Source organism: Perca fluviatilis, chromosome 18 (assembly GCF_010015445.1).
Source record: "Perca fluviatilis chromosome 18, GENO_Pfluv_1.0, whole genome shotgun sequence".
Classification (NCBI taxonomy): Eukaryota; Metazoa; Chordata; class Actinopteri; order Perciformes; family Percidae; genus Perca; species Perca fluviatilis.
This window is the reverse complement of record NC_053129.1, coordinates 31562637-31587527: the sequence shown is the minus strand read 5'-3', so window position 1 is coordinate 31587527 and position 24891 is coordinate 31562637. Positions and strand designations below refer to the sequence as shown.

Below are 24891 nucleotides of genomic sequence, written 5' to 3'. Positions count from 1 at the left end.
GATGTGTGGTGTGTGTGTGGATTGTGTGTTGTGTGTGTGTGCTGTGTGGTGTGTGTGTGTGTGTGTGTGTGTGTGTCTGTGTGTGTGGGTGTGTGTGGTGTGTGTCGGTGGTTGGGTGGTTGTGTGTGTGGTGTGTGGTCTGTGTGTGTGTGTCTGTGTGGTTCTGTGTGTCTCTGTGTGTCTCTTGTGTGTCTTTGTGTGTTGTGTTTGTGCTTGTGTGTCTGTGTGTGTGTGTGTGTGTGTGTCTGCGTGTGTGTCTACAGTATGTGTGTCTGTGTGTGTCTGTCTGTGTGTGTGTCTGTGTGTGTGTGTTGTGTGTGTGTGTGTGTGTGTGTGTCTGTGTGTGTCTGTCTCTGTGTGTGTGTGTTTGGACAAGGTGTTGCTACATGATCTTGTTAAGCAACATTTGACAACATTGTGGTAAATATGTTCGGTGCAACAAACAAGCACAAATTAGTGAATCAAAAGTCACCAAAATGAAGTATTTGAACCTCATAATTAAATACAAAATGAAGGAAAAACTGCAATAAAGGTCCACTCATGAAAAGAAGAACCCCCACCCCCCCCCCACCACTAATCTAATCGCTCACACTCTGTGTGCTTGTTCCTGTGTGAACTATGCGGTCATAGTCTTGGCTCATTATCGGCTGTTTGCTCTCGAGCGTGGACCAGTTTCTTTCTCGCTGAGATCTTATCGACTTCTGTTTTTCATCCTGAGAATAAAGAAACTCTTTACAATGCTTACAAGAAACCGCTCTAACACTGTCCTTTAACAGCAGAGAACAGACATCTAATGAATGGTTTTTTTTATACACAATAATGTAGTTGTGAGCTGAAAACACATCTGGACTATTACAGTCCAGGGGTTGTTACATGAATTAAAATGAATGCATGTATCATTGAGGTGAATGGGTGACATATGCGCACTGAAAGAGCAATGACATAAAATACTTTACAAGAGATATGATTGTTAACTCCCTAAAATATCCTGATATCTGCTTACAGCGACAGTATAGTGTGTAATAAACCATTTATTAAATGTTTATGCGCTGCTTATGAATGCGTAATAACAATTACAGGCCCAGACAACAACAATCAAATGACAAAAAAATAAATAATTTAAGCTTTAGTGTGTAACTTTTTGATATTAGCAGCTGTCAGTGTTGTTGTCATTACTTAGAATTCCTCATGGGGGGAGACAGAAGCTACGCATTGTAGCTTTAAAGTGTAGGTCTGATAGAAATAAATCCCAAAGGCTGATTGCCTGTATCCCGTCCTGTCATTTTAGCACATTAATATGAGATATCTAAGTTTCTACACTCTAAAAAATAAATCCTTAAAACAACAGAAAAGGTTCTGGCAGCTCATTACCTGGACTTTGCCCCGTAATTCAAAAAACAGAAATGATGTGCCAGTCACAGTACCTAGGTAAGGACTACTAGCCAGTCAGAAGCAGAGTATGAGGGCGTGCCCTGACAGTACCTAGGTAAGGACTACTAGCCAGTCAGAAGCAGAGTATGAGGGGCAATACCCTGACAGTACCTAGGTAAGGACTACTAGCCAGTCAGAAGCAGAGTAGGAGGGCATTACCCTGACAGTACCTAGGTAAGGACTACTAGCCAGTCAGAAGCAGAGTATGAGGGCGTGCCCTGACAGTACCTAGGTAAGGACTACTAGCCAGTCAGAAGCAGAGTAGGAGGGCGGTCCCCTGACAGTACCTAGGTAAGGACTACTAGCCAGTCAGAAGCAGAGTATGAGAGCGTGCCCTGACAGTACCTAGGTAAGGACTACTAGCCAGTCAGAAGCAGAGTAGGAGGGCGTGCCCTGACAGTACCTAGGTAAGGACTACTAGCCAGTCAGAAGCAGAGTAGGAGGGCGTGCCCTGACAGTAGCTAGGTAAGGACTACTAGTTGGTGAACAGTGTTTTCTGTTGGAGATGGTAAGTCCCTTTGGGGGGGACTTTGGGCTTTTTCACATTGTTAACCTATAACCTGCACAAAAAGATATATAACACAATAAAGGAAAGGGGGAAAAAAAGCAAAAAGCATAATATGAGCATGTTAAACTAAAGCTTTAGCGACCTCCAGTGTGTGGGCTAGTATGGAAAAACAAGTCTTGCTGTGACTCACCATCTGGCTGGTGTACCAGTACAGGGAACTCTTCTTCAGGACAAACCAGTATCTCTTCCATTTGCTTCCCAGGAAACTGCGGCCCCCCTTCCTGCGGAGAAGCCAGCCCTGGCAGTCCAACGCCCCCAGATCTTTGACCGAGATCCGCCGGCGACTCATGGCTGCAGCCGAGCCTGCAGGGGCCGAGAGAGGACAGCAGGTCTCGATCAGATCTAAAGCTTCTTTAAAGGCCCTGACACACCAACCCGATCAGCCGAGCGTCATCAGGCTCCCCGAGGTGGTCCAAAAAGTGCCTCCGAACACACCGAAGAGACGCCGACTTATTATCCCTTAATATAGATTAGTTTACTGTCGTTGCATATCACTACACAACGAAATTAAGATGACATCAATCACTCACTTAGCGGCATAAAGATAGAAAGATAAAAAGTGACATTTTCTGCAACAATAAATAGATAAATATGGAGCATTAAAACCAGAATAAGAAAACCAGTGCATTAAAGTGATGGTTCGGAGTAATTCACCCTAGGGTCCTTTGCACCATGACCTCGAGCCAAACACCCCCCCAGAAGCTTTTTTCACCTGGGTCTAACATTGGGCGAGTTAGCGTAGAGTAGCGTTAGCCGCTGAATAGCTTAGCGCAGGGGCTAATGGACCCACGTTTGTATCTCGTAAGTTACCCCACTAATAATGCCCGAAATGATACCAAACGTCTACAAGTAGTACAAATAGGTTATGCACTCATAAAACGATGGATTGGAAAGTTTGTAAGTACACCAGAAGTTTATGTAAATAACACTTGCCTGCTCTTTTCTGCTCTCTGCTGCTGCTGCTGCTACCTGCAGTTAGACGAGTGCTTAGGGCCGTCTATAAATTATTACACCGAAAAGAGTTACAACAAAAATATTTATTAATTCAATGATTAAATAAGGTAATGTCTCCAAACTTACCTCAATTATTACTTGTCTCCTGCTAGTTATATTACAGCACTTACTTTAAAAAATAAGTTAAATTAATAAATATTTTTGTTGCATCTCTTTTCGGTGTTGTAATTTGTAGACGTCCCTAAGCACTCGTCTCACAGCAGCAACAACAACAGCAGAGAGCAGAAGCCAGCAGGCAAGTGTTATTTACATAAACTTCTGGTGTACTTACAAACTTTACAATCCATCATTTTATGAGAGCATAACCTATTTGTACTAGTGTAGACGTTTGGTATCATTTCGGGCATTATTAGTGGGGTCATTTACAAGATACAAACGTGGGTCCATTAGCCCTGCGCTAAGCTATTCAGCGGCTAACGCTACTCTAACTAACTCGCCCAGTGTTCGACCCAGGTGAAAAAAGCTTCTGGGGGGGTGTTTGGCTCTGGTCATGGTGCAAAGGACCCTAGGGTGAATTACTCCGAACCATCACTTTAAATCAACACAGTATGGTTCAAGTCCAGCTTAGCCTTCCAGCAGCTCATGTACAGTATGGCCCTGGGGAAAAATGCTATTTCTCATGCGGTTTGTCCACGTCCTCATGACCCTAAGTCTGGCTGAGAGTAGGGTGTCAAAAAGGATGTGGCCCTGGTGTGTAGGGTCCGCTCTGATGCTTGCTGCTCTTCTCTGCAGCCTACTATATGTCCTCAAGGCTTAAGTAATTTAGTTTCAGTCGGACTTAAAGATAGTCAAGGACTAGACCGCCTCGTGCAACTATCAGAAGTAGTCAAAGTCTGCCTTTCTGCATATTTCCAGTTTACATCCCCCAAAGCATCAAGGGAACTAGGGAAGCCTAGAGCATTATATTGCAACATTATTGCAGTTACACTTAAAGATAGCCAAGAACCAGACAGCCTTGTGCAACGGCCGAATTTGAATGTCTTGAGAGTTAAAGTTAGCCTTTTGTAAAACCAGAAGCAGTCCCTTCTGCTTGGGAGCTTTCGGTCATATCGTATCTCCCTCCTCAGCATTGCATTACATTATATTACATGTCATTTAGCTGACTCTTTTACCCAAAGAGACTTACAATTGCTGTATATATCAGAGGAAACACGCCTCTGGAGCAACTAGGGGTTAAGTGTCTTGCTCAGGGACACATTGGTTGATATATCGCATGGGGTAATGGGAATTTGAAAATCTACAAATAATCCATCGCATCTGTACAAACTGCCCTGCTGGTGAAGATCATTATTATTATGTTGCTGCTTTTGTATTGTTGCTGTCTGTTATTTCGGTGTTCCTTAGTGCACTGAGACCAAGTCTAATGGTGACTTTACACTTTACATAAAACTGGATTGATTGAATGATGGTGAAGATCATGCGATATGACTGAAAGCTACACAACGGTTGCAAAATTGACCTTACTGTCACATCTGATGCGCTTGTTTTAGTTATAAGTCATGTCTTCATGTGTCCATATATATATATATATATATATATATATATATATATTTCTGCCAATAAAAGGGGAATAATAAACTTTTGTTTATGGTGCTCAAAATGTAAAATAAATAAATTTTTAAATGTAACATTTCTTTCCAGAAACAATGTCCCTGTTACTCTGGATGATCCACACTTTAAAGTGATGTTTTATATTTGCTCTCAGAGAATAATCGCCACAGAAAAGCCTTAAAAAAAGGAAGTCTTACCTGCTGCAGTCTGGACGTCCGGCCGTGTGGCGTCTTCGTAGCAGACTGGTGCTCGGCCGAGGAGGAAGCTGTCTATGAGAAACAATCGACCCAGAAACAGACCACAGAGTCAAAATCACACTAACACATACATGCACATATATACCCACACCATCCTTCCTGTTTCTCATGTTCTTTATGACCCTTCTGCTTTCTTCTGCGTCTCAAAGACGCCTCGCACAGAAACTTCCTCTTTGTTTTGTAGAAAATAACAAGTTTTTTTTGCAGCTGCTGTTGTTGCATGTGGCAGTTTTTCTTTTCGTTTTTAATGTCTGACATTTCGTTTCAGCATATTTAACCCAGTGGCTGTTTGTTTGATCTCTTGCAAGCTGCAGCTTTACAGAAGTTCAGTCATCTACCATGCAGTTAAAAGTGTTTTTAATGTCACATATTTGCAGCCACAGCAAAAAAAAAAAAAAAGAAAGAATCACTTGGGTTTTTGGCTCATGGCTTCATTTTGCACCATTTAAAATCTGCTAGTTTTAGGTAAGTTACTGCAAATGAACGGACAGGTACTGAAAACAACCCCCTTAGTGGAGGTAAATATGCCTCTTATGTGGGGAATCTGACTACGATTTCAATGATTAAGGGGGCTGTTAGGATGAAGAGAGATTTCACTGCAGATCTGGACGAGATTAACTTGTGTTGGTAAATTTTTATCAGCTTTCATGATCAATGGAAATAAAATACTTTAGTTATTGATTTGAAAAAACATGTTCAGATTATTCTTTTTACTTGCAGTAGTTGATGTTGTCCACTAGGTGGCACCATCAGTCTTGTTATTCTAAAATGCTTCAGACTTCAATGTATTTTAACTATATGTATGTCTAACTGCGTGTCAATCACTGCTCATGCACATGTATTCATTCTCCCTTGTGGGGGGAGGAGCATAGGAGACCCTTTTGGGCTTTAGCAGAAAGGGGAGGACTGAGAAGTTGTCGATGTTTAATTTTTTTGGCTAAGTCCTGGATCTTCCAAATCCTACCTACAAGCACCTTTAATATGGATCTTAAATGCAAGTGTACTTAAACACTCATCTGGCTTTGCCAGACCCTCCTCCAAAGTGCGCTGGAGGAGGGTCTGGCTAGTCCACACAGCATTCCCGGGATGGGAGGAAAACGTGCTCTGGTTTATTGGCATTTCTTTAAACCAATCACAGTCGTCTTGGGCGATGCTAGGCGCCAGAGAAAAGCCGCGGTGGCGCTGCGAAATAGGCTCGGAAAGGAACTTGTTTGGGTGGAACGTGTACGTTTAAAAGTTGTTTTAGTCGTGCAACAGAAAACTGTCTGGATTTAATCCCAGAAGTGGAACATCACAGATATATAGATATATATATAAAAATCTGATCTGATCTGAGATGTAGGGGTCGAGCTCGTTGTTGCTTGTTGTACGCAGAGTAAAGCCGTCTGAGACAAAGTAAAAATAAAAATCTCATCAAAACACACTCAAAACATTGACATTTTATGAATTAATAATTCGGAATAAAATCACGTTGAAGAGTAAAGCGTGTTTTACGGTAACCGCAGCCGAGCTGGCGCGCGCATATGTGACTATTTACACCTGCGCTGGTGGTCGCGACACTAGCTGCAGTCTTCTCCTGAACAGAGGGGGCGCTAATGAGGAAAGGCTACCGACGTTGCTCTTTCTACGCACTAGAAGAAGAAGAAAAAAAAAAAGGTAAACAACGGCAGAACTGGCAGCGCCTGTCAGTACCCGATCCGTTCCACCGACACGATCCGTTCTGCGCATGTGCAAGATGACACGTATGCCATGACGTAGGCGCAGATGATAATGCTGCGTTCATGCCACCTCAGAATAACGGGCACCGCCCCACTGGTTACGTTGTTTCTGACTAGCAGCATTCACATGGTCGGTGGCTGGCTGTCAGTACCCGATCCGTTCCACGCTAGCCTCCACCGGGATAGCTAACAGCTAATTCGGCTAACCGCTAGCCGACAGCTAGATTCAGTCTATAATAACGCATGCGCAGAACGGATCGGGCAGGCAGAGCGGACAGCTAGATTCAGTCTAAAATAACGTTAAGTCAAACATAATGGGAGAAGCAGGCTACAGCTACATTAAGACTTTACAGTAATAACAATAAAGACAAGTAGTGAGTGATTGTATTTTAAATGAGCACAAGTAAAGTAGAACTGACGTAACAGCTGTTATATATGTTAACGTTTATTTTCAAGTTTTATTTTGAGCGTCTTTTAAAGTTTACATGCTGTCTCAGCTAGCGGTTAGCCGAATTAGCTGTTAGCTAAACTAACGTTAGCTTAACTGTGGAGGCTAACGACAGACCGCTGCAATCAGCTAGCGGTTAGCCAAATCAACCGTTAGCTAAACTAACGTTAGCTTCCCGGTGGAGGCTAACGACAGACCGCTATAATCACCTAGCGGTCCGCCGAATTAGCTATTAGCTAAACTAACGTTAGCTGGAGGCTAGCGTGGGAACAGATTGGGTAGTGTCGTAAATCCTCGTACCACAGCGCATGCGCAGAACGGATCGTGCCGGTGGAACGGATCGGGTACTGACACGAGGTCGCGCACGGCTCTTTTTTTTTTTCAGCGGCGTGCGACAAAGCGGAAACAGGAAGCCTGAACGAGCTCGCCGACAACGCGATGCCAGCGACTGCAGGTCTCTCTGGTAAACTCACCGCGTTAAGATGAGTTCTTTTATGGTGAATGAAAGGCTCGATCCCACCAAGTAGCTCGTCCAATCAGATCCAAGCATTAACGGCAATGCTGCTGTCAGTACCCGATCCGTTCCACCGGCACGATCCGTTCTTCGCATGCGCAAGATGTTCACACGCTAGCCTCCAGCTAATGTTAGTTAGCTAATAGCTAATTCGGCGGACCGCTAGGTGATTATAGCGGTCTGCCGTTAGCCTCCACCGGGAAGCTAACGTTAGTTTAGCTAACGGTTAATTCGGCGGACCGCTAGGTGATTATAGCGGTCTGCCGTTAGCCTCCACCGGGAAGCTAACGTTAGTTTAGCTAACGGTTGATTTGGCTAACCACTAGCTGATTGCAGCGGTCTGCAGTTAGCCTCCACAGTTAAGCTAACGTTAGTTTAGCTAACAGATAATTTGGCTAACCGCTAGCTGAGACAGCATGTACACTTTAAAAGACCCTCAAAATAAAACTTGAAAATAAACGTTAACATATATAACAGCTGTTACGTCAGATCTACTCGTGCTCATTTAAAATACAATCACTCAGTACTTGTCTTTATTGTTATTACTGTAATGTCTTAATTTAGCTGCAGCCTGCTTCTCCCATTAAGTTTGACTTAACGTTATTTTAGACTGAATCTAGCTGTCCGCTCTGCCTGCACGATCCGTTCTGCGCATGCGTTATTTTAGACTGAAGGCTGTCGGCTAGCGGGTTAACTGAATAGCTATCCCGGTGGTAGCGTGAAGTCAAATCCGGCGGTCGTAAAAACGGTATTATCATCTGCGCGTACGTCATGGCATACGTGTCATCTTGCACATGTGCAGAAGGGATCGTGCCGGTGGAACGGACCGGGTACTGACACCTCGGCTCGCGTGCTATAAATCGGGCGCGCCGGCAGGATATTACGTCATTTTGACGTCAGGATGGCGCGCGCCACCTTGGATGAGTCTAGTATAATTCAGGTGTAACTAAGCTCGGAATTCAAAAAAAGTAAAAACATTATGAACATTTCTGGGCGTGTACGTTGATCAGATAACGCTGAAATAAAACATGTTTCTGCAACGTGAACAAGATTAACTTACAGAGGGAATATTTGGTTCTTTAATAAAAAAGCGTACAGGTGAATCCTCCAACCAAATGTCGGTCCCTGAACACTGGATTTCTCTCGTGTCTTATCAACATTATTGTAATTGATGGAAAACTGAAACCTTTCAAAATAAATTGCACTTTATTTTTATATTTTTCAAAAGTTACAAAGCATCACAGAGGCATCATACTGCAGAGTTCAGGAACAATTCAGATTTACACATGAAGAATAAAACCAGTTACGCTGAGGCTGCGTCTACATCGCTACGTTTTGGTTTATAAGCAGTTAGTAGCTTAGTCAAAGAGAACGAGACGTCGTGACCGATAAGATCCAATCAGGTGGTGACACGTTGGCGTCCGTGTTGCCAAAGGTCTCCGTCCACAACCCTGCAGATTCCAAACCAAAACGGGTCAGAAGTGTTTTCAAATGTCTCCGGTTTAGGGGCTCGGAAACGCCAGACCAGGGGGAATGAGATGCCAGAGCAGGGGGAACGAGACGCCAGAGCAGGGGGAATGAGACGTGTAAACGTAGCAGAAGATATTTGTTTTAAAACCAAAACGTAGCGATGTAAATGTAGCCTTGGTGACTCTTACAAAAAAACTTAACATGAAAAAAACAACATGTAGTATTTCGGCAAAATGACAAAAAGGATAATCCAAAAATATCGAAATCTTGAACGATAAACATTAAGCGATGAGCTGCAACTCTGGCCGCAAGCGGTAATTACAGGATAATTGCAGGTTGGATTCTCCTACATTTCCCATGATTCTTCTCCGCCATCATTAGGTGACCCGGCTGAAAGCAAGTGGAACGGGATCGTATCTATCCGAAGTTGGCTAACGTTAGCTAACAGCCACTAGGCGAGTAACGAGAAAAGAAATACTGGGAGAGGGGTATCGCTAGTCCTGCGAATCCTTTAAATTCCATGATCAAAATTGAAAGCTCGTTTTGATCGATTTTCAATTTAGAATCAAAATCGTGGCTTTAGCAGAGTGTGAAGAATGAAGCAACGGTGTTTTATTGCTTATAAAATTGAACTTTTTAATTTGTAAAATCAAGTTTTCTTTATTTTAAAAGCTACATAGTCTCACTTTAAATAAACAAGGTTATGAAACAAAAAATCTAAAAAGAAATGTTAGAGAAACAGTATTTGCACATTTCTATTGAGTAAAAAGAACTTCCATCGCCTCTGTGATATTTACAGTTTCAATTACACTCTGATAATCTTTTGTACAAGCGTTGATTTTGCATAATGTTTATTTAGCATAAAGGCACCTAACATGAACCACAAACATCTTTTATAAAGAAAAAGATCCGTGAGGAAACTTGAGGAGCTCCCCAGATTGTAAACACCAGAGGATCCAGAACGGTTCCCTGAGGAACTCCGAACGTTTTGCATAATGAAATATGAAGAAATCTCAAACACACACTCGAGTTCTTCAGAGAACCTTTAAAGGAGCCACTGACGTTTTGTTTTTTAGAGTGCAGTAAGCCACACCTGAAACACTTAATATCAGTTAGTTTTACCTGAAATTGTAAGCAGCTTTCAGCAGAATCTGCAAGTCAAAAGGACAGCAGCAACAGTTTTCAGAGTAAACCCAAGTGTAAGTTTGAAATTGAAACTGATAAATCAGTCCCTCCAGAAAAACGCGACTATGCGATCGCATAATTAAACACATAATCAGCCATTTTTTCAAATACGCCGCACTTTCGCCGCATAAATTGCAGATTTCCGCGCAAAATATGCGGGGCTTGCATGATTTTTTAAAGAAAACGTGGCGCATAATCAAGGATTTTTGCCCGCAACAATCACAAAAAAACTCTCGCATTTTTCTGGAAGGACTGATAAATGTAAGGTCATATCTTTAAAAAAAAAAAAAAAAAGGACAACACAACGTGTTGGAATTTAACATTTAAAAGTCACTCTTAAACCAAAAATATCAGCAAAATTGTAGAATAAAATGTGATAACATTTTCTCTTTATAACCGAACTTTACCAAATGGTGCGAGGGTTCATTACTTCTTCAGTTTGTGTTCTTTCGTTAAAAAAAACAATTTAACAGATTTTTGAGTTAGTTTTTTAAATTTACGATAACTTGAAGACTTGCTTTCTTAAAATGTTTTATCGTTAAAAAACCCTGTTGATGAACATTTCATTAATTTTATTTACCATGCTTCCTTTGACTGTTGAAGCATTAAGTTAAACTAGCATTTAATTCATTAAATTATTTCCTAAAAACAAGTTTGTTATTCCTGCTGTCACAAGACTTTTGTGAAGCTTCAGGAATATTAAGTAACAGCGTTGAGCTCTTTTTTTACCTTCTCATAAGCACAACTTTGCAGTGATAAAATAAAAACAACCTATTAAACATATATACAGATTTGAGAGGCACTAGCGGCTCCTGAGATTTAAAGAGAAAAGACTGGATGCAGCAGAGCTCTGATATTTAGAAATGCTTCACCATTTTTAAACGAGAAATCCACAAAAAGTTTGATTAATTGCTCTTTGAAATGTGGATTTGTCAGGTGAATTTTAAGGCCTTGAATCTCAAATATTTGGTATAGTTTAAATGTACTGATTCTCATTCTGATTACTGATTCTTCTTCTATTAACTTGAGCGATAAAAGAAGCCCAAATCTGTTAAAAACAAAAACCAGCTTCATTCTCAGCAGATTCAGGCTCCATAAACAGAAATTATGAGGTACTTTTTTGAGCAGTTAAAAAGGCCCCAAAACTAAAAAGTATTTATATACAGTACAGACCAAAAGTTTGGACACACCTTCTCATTCAATGCGTTTCCTTTTATTTTCATGACTGTTTACATTGTAGATTCTCACTGAAGGCATCAAAACTATGAATGAACACATATGGAATTATGTACTTAACAAAAAAGTGTGAAATAACTGAAAACATGTCTTATATTTTAGATTCTTCAAAGTAGCCACCCTTTGCTTTTTTTGATAACTCTGCAAACCCTTGGTGTTCTCTCAATGAGCTTCATGAGGTAGTCACCTGAAATGGTTTTACCTTCACAGGTGTGCTTTGTCAGGGTTAATTAATTGGAATTATTTCCCTTATTAATAAAAAGCAAAGGGTGGCTACTTTGAAGAATCTAAAATATAAAACATGTTTTCAGTTATTTCACACTTTTTTGTTAAGTACATAATTCCATATGTGTTCATTCATAGTTTTGATGCCTTCAGTGAGAATCTACAATGTAAATAGTCATGAAAATAAAAAGGAAACGCATTGAATGAGAAGGTGTGTCCAAACTTTTGGCCTGTACTGGCCTGTACTGTATGTACTATTTTCTGTTTCCATGCACAAGTTGAATGTTTCCACTTGTTTTTCCATGAGTTTGACATCCTGTATGGAAGCTCAGCAGGTCCAAACAGCGTTACAGAAAGTTTGTTTTCAGCATTCAAAAAGCGACGTCGCAACGTGTGTTTGTTAACCAATTCACAGTTTTTTATATACACAAAAGAAACTGGTTCAAATTCAGAACTGGTGTAGATAATGTAATACTAATTTAAAGCCACAGTGAAATACATAATTACTGTTGAGCTGTCTTTAGAGCTTGAATTGAATTTTTCTAATTTCCTATTTTGAATTATTTTAAGTGGAAAATTAAGTGTCAACATGGAGTCTCTAGTATGAAGTTCATGGTGACAATAAACTGAATAAAAATGGTCCTGGTCGATGTAGAAAAACAATCAACTGTTGCTCTGTGGCATTTCTTTGCTCTGGCGTTGACTTTTTAGATCTTTGGTTGGTACCAGAAGTTGGTTTTCCATGAGCTGTTCGTATTGGACTAATTATTTGCTGAAGGTCTTGAACTAACAGACATTTAAAAACCTCTGTTTTTCCTGTAGACATCCTGAGGATCATGCATTTTATCTAATAAAAATGGCCGCTGAGACTCCGTCAGTGGCTGAGCAGCCTGAGACGAGCCAGCCAGCCTCCGAGCAGCGAAGTGGACTGTTTGGTTACAGCCGCGGGGGGAGAAACAGCAGCAGAGGGGGAGGTGGAGGCAGCAGACTTCTTGGACGCGGCTTCCTGGTAAGGGATGGTGGCGCTGTTGTGCAGGTTGGCGTTGATGAAGCACTGGCTGCCTCGGATGTGGTCCACGCCGCGGATGGACGGGTGTCCTCGGTACGGCAGAGGGAAACACGGCTCCTCCTCTGTGATGGTGCTGATACCCTCGTTGCTCAGATATCTGTGCAGGACGTCCTGCCCTGTTCAGGAGACCAGACGGGAACAATGAGTGAACTACGGACGACGTAGGCCTGCAACAATTATTACATAACTGTCTAATTGTTTTTACATAATTTTTACAAAGGCGCAAGACTGGTAATTATTGATTTTGTTTAGATATGCCAAATAGTAATTATATAAGTGATTATTGGTCAGACTATACATTTTTATTATTATTTTGATTGTAGATTATTATAGGTTTGCGCATATATAAAAATGTGTTGATATCCTTACAGCTTGAGAGTTGTATTTTATTATTTATAAGTTATTTGTTTTAAATGTTTGTTTTGTTACTCGCGTGTTTATAATCATGTCAATGTCCAACACTTTGGTCAACCTGGTTGTTTTAAATCTGCATTACAAATAAAGTCTTTCATGATGTTTTCTTTTGGCCATGCATGTCTACCGTGTTCCTGGCTGGTTAGTTTGTGTACAACAGCCATAGCAACGTTTTACAAAAGTTACCGACTGTAGCATTAAAGACGAAGTCCCGTATAAATGACTCAATATGACAGCTGCCAGCCGTCGAGTTGAGTCTCTTTTTAAGTGTAAGTAGAAAACAGTCCAAACCCTAATGCGTCTTTGTTTAACTGCACTGACTTCCATTAACAGCCTGCTATCTTGGACAAACTGCCAAACACACACAGACAGACACACACACACACTAGTTCGTGAGGTGGAGTACAGCTGCAGCTCTCAGGGTTAATAATTGACGAGGGAAAAATTCAAAGCACGCAGGCCGTCCTGCTGTGGTTTGTACTTGGCTGTTAATGAGCCAGACAGGCGGCCATTACTGATAACGGTTACAGAGATTACAGGCGCTCGGCTGTTCGTCTAGTTCAGCCGGACACCTGGAGCTCACCTTTCCTTCCCCCGAGAAAAATCTAGTCTATATATCGACGACATTTAATTTCTGGGAACGTTCAGGTCCCGCTGGAAATTCTGCCGGCTGTCCCTCATTTTCGGCCGGATGTCCCGTTACCTTCCTCTGTCTCTGTGTTGGCGTTCTAACCTCCGGCTGATTTCTGAGGACTATGGTTAACTGGTCCTCAGATCTCTGCAGGGTAAATCCAGACAGCTAGCTAGACTATCTGTCTGTCTGTCTGTCTGTCTAACAGCTAGCTAGACTATCTGTCTGTCTGTCTAACAGCTAGCTAGACTATCTGTCCAATCTGAGTTTTCTGTTGCACGACTAAAACTACTTTTGAACGTACACATGTTCCACCAAAACAAGTTCCTTCCAGAGGCTATTTTGCCGAGGCGCCGTGGCTCCGTCCGGAGCTTAGCCCCGCCCCAAGACGATTGTGATTGGTTTAAAGAAATGCCGATAAACACAGAGCACGTTTTCCCTCCCATCCCGGAATGCTGTGTGGACTGGCCAGACCTTCCTCAGCAGCGCTGTGGAGGAGGGTCTGGCAATGCGAGACTAGGTTCAGCCAGACAGCTGGAGCTCACCTTTCCTTCCCCGAGCCCCGGGCCTGGAGGACGGGTCCCCTGAAAACGACTCCACCGGCATGGAGACGGGTCGAGGTTTACCTGCGAACCGTCCAGACACAACGACAATTAGAATATGCATGTAGATAACTGCTATTAAACCTTCTGTTTGTGTGATTTCTTTTGCGACTCCTTTATTATTTATTTTATTTTTTTACTTGACAGGGACAGTGCATGTTAATGCACATTTCTGTAAATATGCCAGAATTGGCCAAAAGGCTAGTTTTTATCTGCTGTACCTGGCCAGATGTTGCAATAAGCTCCCTAAAAATCAATGACAGGCATCCTAACATGAGCACAACACAAAAAAACACAAAATATAAATACATGCACTGCGCTCCCAGAATGCAGAGTTACTGGTGGTACCTAGAGTCTCTAAAAGTAGAATGGGAGCTAGAGCCTTCAGTTATCAGGCTCCTCTCCTATGGAACCAGCTCCCGATCTGGGTTCGGGGGGCAGAAACTGTCACCTCATTCAAGAATGAACTTAAAACTCTCCTATTTGATAAAGCTTATAGTTAGGGAGTGAGGAGTTGCAGTGTTCACCTAACTGGCCCAACTGCTTCTCTTCATAATTGTTAGATTAATAATACATAACAAAGTAGAGGGAGGCAGGCCAGCCAAGCCAGATCCGGCAGGGGGAGAGTTCTAAGCCCGAAAAGGCTACCTCTCCTTATGATCTGTCTCTCTTAGTTACCTGTTATAGTTACGCTGTTATAGTCCTAGACTGCCGGGGGACTTCCTTCCTTTGACACACTGAGCTGCTCTCTCCTCTCCCTTTCTATTACTGTTTCTATTACTGTTACTATTACTATTACTATTACTATTTGTGTGCAGCCCGTCCCAGAAATGCTTGTTACTAATCCTAGCTTCTGGGGAGTTTACTCCCCGGAGTCCTTAAGTTTTTTCCCCCAGCGTATTTCCTTGGAGAACGTTGGCACCAAGATCCTGGTTGCAGCTGTCCGCGTGGTCCTGCAGCACTCCCTGCTGAGCTCAGCGATGCCCTGCAATGTCATGGCGCCCTGCTGAACCCTGCGCTTCCTGCTGAACCCTGCAGCTTCCCGCTACATCCCGTCACTGTTCCATTATTAATGTGACTACTATCGCCACTGTTCATCACACCCCCAACCGGCTCGTCAGACACCGCCGACAAGCCTGGGTCTGTCCGAGGTTTCTTCCCAAGAGGGAGTTTTTCCTCGCCACTGTCGCACTGCTTGCTCTTGAGGGAATTACTGGAATTGTTGGAATTGTTGGGGCTTTGTAAATTATAGAGTGTGGTCTAGACCTACTCTATCTGTAAAGTGTCTCGAGATAACTTATGTTATGATTTGATACTATAAATAAAATTGAATTGAATTGAATGTGCCCCAGATACAATCACATTACATTCTTGTCTTGTATTCAACAACTAAAACCATATTTCACTACAGTTTAAAAAACAAAAACATAAATCTACACCTACTGTATATAAAACAGATATATCAGTTGGATCAGCGTTGACATCTTTGGGTGTTGACTAGCCATTTGTTATTGCATTAAACTTAAATTATCTTATCTGCTCCCATTAATCTGAACATCTGCAGAAGCAGGAACAGGAACCGACAAAGTCTGATATTTCTTATCTGTCAACCGCAGACATTTTTTATTAAAAAAATTGATTATTTCACCGCTTGAATTCAAAGAAACACTTGTCCTCCTAGGTATAAAAGTGTGTGTCTGTGCACTCACAGCGTGTAGACGAGCGCTGTCGAAGGCACACAGCGATTGGTTGGTTGTGTTCAGGCGGGGGGGACCTGACGGACGTCCGTTTGTCGTCGCCGACGGCGGAGCGCCGCCGCACGTCTGCGTCCAGACACGAGTTCGGAGACTTGGGCCTCATTTTCACACCCGGAGACACGATCACGTCCCCGTCTCTTCAGAGAGGAACAGGACAGGGAGGAGAAGGATTAAAACGTATTCTCCTTCCTCCTAAAAGCAATCATCGGTTCCCCTTAGGGCTGAACGATTTGGGGAAACAAATCTAGTTGCGATTTTCCTGCCAGATATTGCGATTATGATTCGATTTGCAGGTTTGTTCTTAAAAGTTTAGCTCAGGTTGAATATTCCCTGTGTAACAGATAAAACATGTCATGGAGCATTATAACATGAGACACACCATCAAAACTGCTCTATGTTCTTATGCAGGGATGAGAACATACAGTAGATATGAACTGCCAGCAATAAGTGTTTTTCTTTTAATAAGCGTGGAACATTGAACAGTCAAACACAGAACATTTATCACAAAAGCTAAAGTTAGAATAATAAAAATAATTCCAATAAAATAATATCAGTACTTTGCTGTAACCTGAAATGTCTGACACCCCTCAGATCAATAGCAGCATCTACATATTGCACCTTCTACCATCATGTAGATGTATGTAATGTATAAAGTAATACAAAATAAATACAAACAAACTGTGATAGGTAACATTATTCCAGCATATGAACAGTAAATATAATAATTAGAGATGCACCGAAAGACCGGCAGGTCAGTCTGACGTGCCGATTTCATGCCGGTCAACGCTACAGAGACGCACTGACAACATAAGTTATACGAGTTACAGTTCTCAAGGACGCACGCGCACACTGACGCGACAGCACGGTCTCCATTTCCTTTCTCGCAACTTTTCCGTCTGGCGGTGTGAAGCGCGTGTCGGCGCTATTCTCCCACATGTAGGGAACCTGGTGAGTTAACCTGCAGCATGTCAGCTGTTTGGACATTCTTCAGCGTGTGTGCAGAAGATAACAAGTTTACAATATGCTACACCTGCAAGGAGAAAGTAGGGCGTGGAGGGACCACACCAAGAACCAGAATCACATTGTTTTAGTTGTGATATTGGATGTGAAAAGAAGGAAATGGTTCTAACATGGCACTTTAGATGTGTGTGAATGTCCCACACCAGGAGTAATTTATATACAGTACAGGCCAAAAGTTTGGACACACCTCCTCATTCAATGTGTTTCTTTATTTTCATGACTATTTACATTGTTGATTCTCACTTAAGGCATCAAAACTATGAATGAACACATATGGAATTATGTACTTAACAAAAAAGTGTGAAATAACTTGAAAACATGTCTTATATTTTAGATTCTTCAAAGTAGCCACCCTTTGCTTTTTTTGATAACTCTGCAAACCCTTGGTGTTCTCTCAATGAGCTTCATGAGGTAGTCACCTGAAATGGTTTTACCTTCACAGGTGTGCTTTGTCAGGGTTCATTAGTGGAATTATTTCCCTTATTAATAAAAAAGCAAAGGGTGGCTACTTTGAAGAATCTAAAATATAAGACATGTTTTCAGTTATTTCACACTTTTTTGTTAAGTACATAATTCCATATGTGTTCATTCATAGTTTTGATGCCTTCAGTGAGAATCTACAATGTAAATAGTCATGAAAATAAAAAGGAAACGCATTTGAATGAGAAGGTGTGTCCAAACTTTCGGCCTGTACTGTAGTTCTATTTTATAGTGATCCATTATCTGGTCTATGTTCTGTGCAAAATGTTCTATTAAAGAAAAGATAGAAAATAAATATTTGTGTGTGCTGTAAAGTGGTTAGAAAATATGAAATTGGATTTGGCTAAAATCGGTATCGGCCTAGAAAGCTGTAATCGGTGCATCTCTAATAATAATAAAAAGAATGTTGAACCAAATGTTACAGCAAACACTCAACTAAACATTTCACATTAGATGAATCGCGGACTTCACGATCAGCTGATTGCATTCGATCGCGATTAATCGTTCAGCCCTAGTTCCACTCTATAACCGCGACTGTGATGCTGTTAATCAGCGAGCTGCTGAGTCCGTGTGGTAACTCACAGCGGTGCGTACGGGGCCGCAGGGGGAGGAGGGACGTACAGATCCAATGTGGCCGTCGTCCCTCTCTTCCCAGGAGGGTCGGATGTTTCTGGCTGTTGGGATCTGTGGAGACCCGGAGCTCGCTGAGAGGTCTGGACACGACAAGAGAAAAGACAAAAACACTCAATACTGCTTTTATAATTATGGAAAACAAAAACAAAAAAGCATTTGTTGCTACACATGTCGCTGCTGTAACTAGTTCTAATCAGTGTTTCTGTGGTCTGGTGAGCCTTTAACAACGTTTCTGTCACACACACACACACACAGCGTTGGACGTGAAGGCTCCTTTTAATGGTGTTTGTCGTAAAACAACAGTAAGACGTTCCAGCTCTGGGGGAGAAACAGCAGACAAAGCTCTTTTGTTTCCTTCCTGGCCCTCCGACGCTTCTGTACTTCTATAAACACAGGAACTCCGCTCCTTTTCTGCTTCGTCCGAGTTGCAAAAACACGTCTGAAGGAAAACTTTAAAAGATGCAGCGAGAAACGTGTTCTTCTGCTGATTAAAGAGCTATTCTGATCACCATGGACACACACACACACACACACACACACACACACACACACACACACACACACACACACACACACACACACACACACACACACACACACACACACACACACACACACACACACACACACACACACACACACACACACACAGGTTTATTTTGACTTAATCCCACAAACCTTTCCCCTGCACCAAATACTCACTATAGAGCACCAAATGTGGATTAATCTGCTGCTAAAAATAGTCCCCAACAATTCAATTAAATTTTATTTATAGTATCAAATCACAACAAGAGTTATCTCAGGACACTTTACAGATAGAGTAGGTCTAGACCACACTCTATAATTTACAACACACTCTATTACAAATGCTCTAAAGAATTTTTATTTTTTCATTTTTTTTTTAAATGAAACTATCGCACATCCAAAAATTCTTCTGTGCCGGTGCGTTATAAATATAATCAACTTGGAACAAAGGAAAAAAATCCCGCACCCTGCTCTTGCTATAGCACCACCGGTTATTTACAGAAAACTAACGTTTCCGGTCGCTCGGAAAAATTACACTCTTGAAATTTAAAGTGCCCATATTATGAAATAAATCACTTTTTCTGGGATTTGGGGTGTTATTTTGTGTCTCTGGTGCTTCCACACGCATACAAACTTGGAAAAGAATCAATCCATGGTGTTTTGAGTGAGATACGGTTTCTGAATGTGTCCTGCCTTCAGTCTCCGGGTGAGCTGGTCAACATCTGCAGGGCCGTCTAAGTCATCAGCCGAAACATTTGGTGTGTGCTAACCACTTTAGCTAATACATCAGCTAGCTGTTTCTCCAACTTCGGTCAGTACAAGGCAGGATTAGCCGGGAGACTTCTTCTAAACGAGGGCGCACTAAAACACTTTGTGTGGAATACCTGCAGACGAGGGACATGGAAGTAGTTCTGTACAATTTATTTTGTAGATTAGGGTGAACTCGTGTGTGTTGTAGTGTTTTGCCATTGAGAACGAGGTGGCTAACCGCTAGCAGCGCTAGCTTCTAGCTAGTAGTCCTTACCTAGCTACTGCGCATGTGTGACTCCCAACAAAGATGGAACAGAAGTGAGATGCCTCACTCTGTAGCTAAAACAGAGAGCTCAACACACGGGGTGAAAAGAGGAGCTGCAGCAATGTGCAGTACAACCTACTGTAAATATGGTGTTTTTTGAAAATTTGAAAAACCTCAAAATACAATTCTGAATCTGAAAATGAGCACAACATGGGCACTTTAATTTAAAACAGTCAAAACAACCATTAGGATAATGTACTTTCCATTAGAAGGTGATGACCGGGGCAGAGGAGGCCGTAAGCGTTGATTCAAGATGACCTCTGACCCGGACGGTAGGAGTGGCGGCGAGGTAAAGACAAACGGACTTCAGATCTGTTTTGATAACTGAGATTAGAGACTGAACCGTGGGGGGCATTTAAGACGCCTATCTTCCCTAAACACACACATCCTGGACACCTATCAACACAGAAGCCCTGATGAGTCACCTTCCAAAGAAGTCTGACATCAACGCAGCCTGATGTTTGGAGTTTTTTCTTTTTGTTCCAGGAAAGGGGAAGAAGGGATGCATTGTTCCCACACACCTCAGCGAGCAGCAGATTGGGTGGTTGCTGTGTTTACTGGTTGCTCACAAACAGAAACTAAAAGCTACGATGACAGAAGGAGAATGGACCAGAGGGGCGCTTTATTTACCCAGAGGAGGGGAGGGGAGGGTTGCTTTCATACAGCCAACCACAGCCGACAGCTGCTGAGGTTTACTGCCTGGCTCATTGGCAGTCGGAGAATTCATAATCATTATTTTTAATCCCTTTTTCTCTTCCTTTACTACTACAGTGCATGTGCAACCCCTCACAGACAAGTTCTTATTTTTTATGCCCTCAGTATGAATCTCTGCGAGGAGATATTTAAAGGTAAACATCACACACACCTATTAGTAAGTAGTAAGAAAGTAAGAATTTAGAAAGTATGTATGTAAGTTAGCAAGCAAGCAAGTAAATAAGCCAGCAAGCAAGTAAAACAGTAGGTAAGCAAACAACTAAGTAAGTTAGTAAGAAAAGAAACAAAGTAAGAAAGAAAGCAAGTATTTAGAAAGTGTGTAAGCAAGCAAGCAAACAAGTCAGTGAGTAAGTTAGTAAGAAAGAAAAGAAAGTAAGAAAGAAAGAAAGAATTTAGGAAGTAGGTAAGCAAAGCAAGTAAGTAACAGATTTCAGGTTGTCTCTGTCTCGGTGTGGTGCATTCAAATGCCGCTGAGAAGTTTGAAAATAAAACCCAGAAAGAAAAATAAAAAACGAATAAGCACATGTGAAACTTGTAGCTCCGTTGAATACAAAACACTCCCGCTGAACACGTTTTTTTAAACGTTTTTTGGGTGTTTCCTACAGCATTTAACAGCTCCACAACCACAGAACAACCTCCTGCTGTTAGCACTTCTATTAAAGAATGATAATAAAAAGAAATGATGAAGGATGTCAGAAAAAGAAGAAAAGAAACAGAAAAGAAGCGCGCTGCATGTCCGTGTCTTCACCGCAGCTGACCTGTATGAGCGGAGGCCTCCAGCGCAGGTTTTTCAGCGGCGCGGGAGCGAAGCCACTCGTTCCCGACGGCCTCTTCTTCACCACCAGGACGACGCCGCCAGACTCCGCCCTCAGCTTCTCCACCAGGTGCTTCAACTGCCAGCCCACCTGGACCAATCACAGAGCAGGGGCAACGTTCAAATTAGAAGTTATATCATGTATGTAACAGCTGTATACCACTATCCCTGTATGGATGTGATATGATGTATAACAGCTGTATACTACTATCCCTGTATGGATTTGATATGATGTATAACAGCTGTATACTACTATCCCTGTATGGATGTGATATGATGTATAACAGCTGTATACTACTATCTCTGTATAGATGTGATATGATGTATAACGCTGCTACTACTATCCCTGTATAGATGTGATATGATGTATAACAGCTGTATACTACTATCTCTGTATAGATGTGATATGATGTATAACAGCTGTATACTACTATCTCTGTATGGATGTGATATGATGTATAACAGCTGTATACTACTATCCTTGTATAGATGTGATATGATGTATAAACAGCTGTATACTACTATCCCTGTATAGATGTGATATGATGTATAACAGCTGTTATACTACTATCCTTGTATAGATGTGATATGATGTATAACAGCTGTATACTACTATCCCTGTATGAATGTGATATTATGTAACAGCTGTATACTACTATCTCTGTATGAATGTGATATGATGTATAACAGCTGTATACTACTATCCCTGTATGGATGTGATATGATGTATAACAGCTGTATACTACTATCCCTGTATGGATGTGATATGATTTCTGTCAGGTTAAACTCTTTGTGAAACATGAACAAACACAAACAATGAATGCCCCAGAGCTTTCTTTTATTCTCCAGTTTGACAGTCAGTTATAAACGGAAAAAGAACCTAAATAAACTACTTTAACGTATATTTTCTTTAGGGCTTTATTACTTGGTATCGGATCGGTGCATAAACTCCAGTACTTCCCGATACCGATCCCAGCGTTTTAGGCAGTATCGGAGCCGATACCGATACTGGTATCGGACCATCTCTAGTTCAAATCTCTTTATTTTTGACAGGACAGCTGAAGAAATGAAAGGGGAGAGAGAGAGAGAGAGAGAGAGAGAGAGAGAGAGAGAGAGAGAGAGAGAGAGAGAGAGAGAGAGAGGGGGGAATGACATGCAGCAAAGGGCCGCAGGTCGGGGTCGAACCGGGGCCCTCTGAGTCGAGGACTAAACCTCTATATATGGGCGCGCGCTCGACCATATTGATCTTCTTATCGGCAGCTCAGCAACAAATGCAAATAGGCCGGACTTTTGACTCACCACGGTCTGTTTGTTGACCTGAACCACTTCATCTCCAGCATGAATCCTCTGAGTTTTATCTGCAGGAGACTGGAGGGCAGAATCACAGAGTCTGGGTGTTAGAAAGGAAACTGGAGGGACTACTAAATGCCCCCTCATCCAGAAAACAAACCCAGCAGTTGTGATAAAAGAACCACACTCACATTCTCCGTTGTTCCTGTGATGACGTGAAGCCCGTCGTAGGTGGATTTTATGTAAATACCCTGAAAGATTAAACACATTTAAAGCGAAAGTACACATGAATCTTCTGTATAAATAACTTCATGTGGTTTCCTGGTAATTCCTCGCTGCAGTTGTGGGGTTTTTCTACATGTGTTTCTGTTTCGGACTCGGTGCAGTTTGTGGTTCATGGTGCAGCACTAAAATACCCGTTAGTGTTTCTCGAGGGGAAGTGGGGCTTAAATTGTGTGTTTTTTTTTTTCTCTTATTACAGCCGTCCGGTAGGGGTGGGGGAAAAAAATCGATACAGCATAGTATCGCGATATTTTTCGTGGCAATACTGTATCGATACACAGACGCCAAGTATGGATCTTTTATGATACATGTGTTGGTCAGTCTGTCTGCTTGACAATCCCCATTTTGCAGCAATAAAATTGAAGTGAGATGACCAAACAGAGAAATGTATCTTTTTAGATAAAAGAAATGTTGACAAAAGTGTCCTTTAGAGTTGGAAAAAAGGTAATAAATTGCAATATATCGCAGAATATTGCAATATGTTTAAAATCGCAATAATATTGTATCGTGACATAAGTATCGTGACGATATCGTATCGTGAGGCCTCCGGTGATTCCCACCCCTACCGTCCGGCACGTATCCGACAGTGACGTCCCGCTGATATGTCTGAATGTAAACGATGAGGTCTGTGCGCTCACCAGTCCCTCGCCAGGCTTGATGTTGGTGATGTGCACCTCCTCCAGACAGGACAACCCGCTCGCGGAGGGGTCCGAGGCCGCCTGGGCCGTCTTCTCGCAGACGGCGTTCAGAGCTCGGGACTGAAAATTAAAAAACAACAACTCAAGGTCAGAGGCGGTTTCATTCAGGCTCTTCACGGCCTCGCACCCGCGTGTATCTCAGACCTCCTGTTACCGTACACAGCGGTACGTACTTTGAGATCTTTTGTTTGTTCCAGAGACCCGGCTGAAAAATATTAGGTCAGCAGAGTCCGTGATCTCTTTTAAGTCCCTTCTTAAAACATACTTTTATCGGAGAGCCTTGCCTGATTATTATTTTTTTTTTAAAGATTATTTTTTGTGCATTTTAGGCCTTTATTTGATATGATAGCTGAAGTATTGAAAGGGGAGAGAGAGAGAGAGAGAGAGAGAGAGAGAGAGAGAGAGAGAGAGAGAGAGAGAGAGAGAGAGAGAGAGAGAGAGGGGGAAATGACATGCAGCAAAGAGCCCAGGTTGGAATCGAAACCGTGTCACGCCCGAGGACTGAGCCTTTGTACAGGGCAGGGTCCCCAACCAGGTGAGGTTCACAGGCCCACCAGCCCTGGCGATCTTGTCCTTATCTTTAAATTGTTCCTTCACCCAAACCAACTCCAAGCAACCCCACAATGAACCAACACAACACACCCCACCACACCACAACACACCACACCACCAAACACCCAACACACACCACACCCACCCCCACTACCACACCACACACCACACAACCACATACACACACACACACACACACAACCACACACCCCCACCTTAACAATTACGTCATATTTTTTTATTTATATTACACATATACACACATACACACAATACTATTACCACAACTTGACCACACAAACCCCACAAAAACAAAGAGAAATAAAAAAAAAAAAAAAAAAAACCGAGGGAGGGAGGGAGAGTTCCTATTGGCGGTTCTGCGACAGAGAGGGGAGATGGAGAGCTGCAAGAAGAGCTGCCGTTTGCATTTTGCTTTCCTACCCACTGCAGCTTTAATTAATCAGTTGATTAACAGAATATCAATTATCTATTGTGATAACTGATTATTCATTTACGTAATTTTTTTCAAGCAAAAATATGATGATGGCTCCAGGTTCTCAAACTTGAGAATTTGCTACTTTTCTTGGTGTGCTGTAAAAGGAAATCAAACAATTTGAAGACTGATGGGCCTTTTTCACACCTATCGGTCTATAATCTGCAGATTAATCAGTGATGAAAATAATTCGTTGCAGCCGTATGTAACTAACAAATGTGACAT

The 24891-nt window shown here is 42.0% G+C and overlaps 2 protein-coding genes across 2 annotated transcripts in view; both read right to left on the bottom strand.

Annotated features, from left to right (window-relative positions):
- Positions 1-578: 578 nt before the first annotated feature.
- On the bottom strand, positions 579-5110 carry LOC120546439 (interactor protein for cytohesin exchange factors 1-like). The gene is made up of 3 exons (XM_039781365.1): positions 4762-5110; positions 2130-2302; positions 579-713 (listed from the first exon to the last, which is right to left on the bottom strand). Exons 2-3 carry the CDS (start codon positions 2286-2288, stop codon positions 579-581), a joined length of 294 nt encoding a protein of 97 aa, XP_039637299.1. The 5' UTR covers positions 2289-2302; positions 4762-5110.
- Positions 5111-11776: 6666 nt separating this feature from the next.
- cnksr3 (cnksr family member 3) overlaps positions 11777-24891 on the bottom strand; it is a 68125-nt gene continuing 55010 nt past the window's right edge. The window contains exons 6-13 of the mRNA XM_039782029.1: positions 23562-23681; positions 22833-22892; positions 22651-22719; positions 21296-21442; positions 18173-18303; positions 16043-16227; positions 14277-14357; positions 11777-12802 (exon numbers count right to left, since the gene is read on the bottom strand). Of these exons, the coding sequence (XP_039637963.1) occupies positions 12492-12802; positions 14277-14357; positions 16043-16227; positions 18173-18303; positions 21296-21442; positions 22651-22719; positions 22833-22892; positions 23562-23681 (1104 nt within the window). The 3' untranslated portion in view covers positions 11777-12491. The remainder of the gene's footprint in view (positions 12803-14276; positions 14358-16042; positions 16228-18172; positions 18304-21295; positions 21443-22650; positions 22720-22832; positions 22893-23561; positions 23682-24891) is intronic.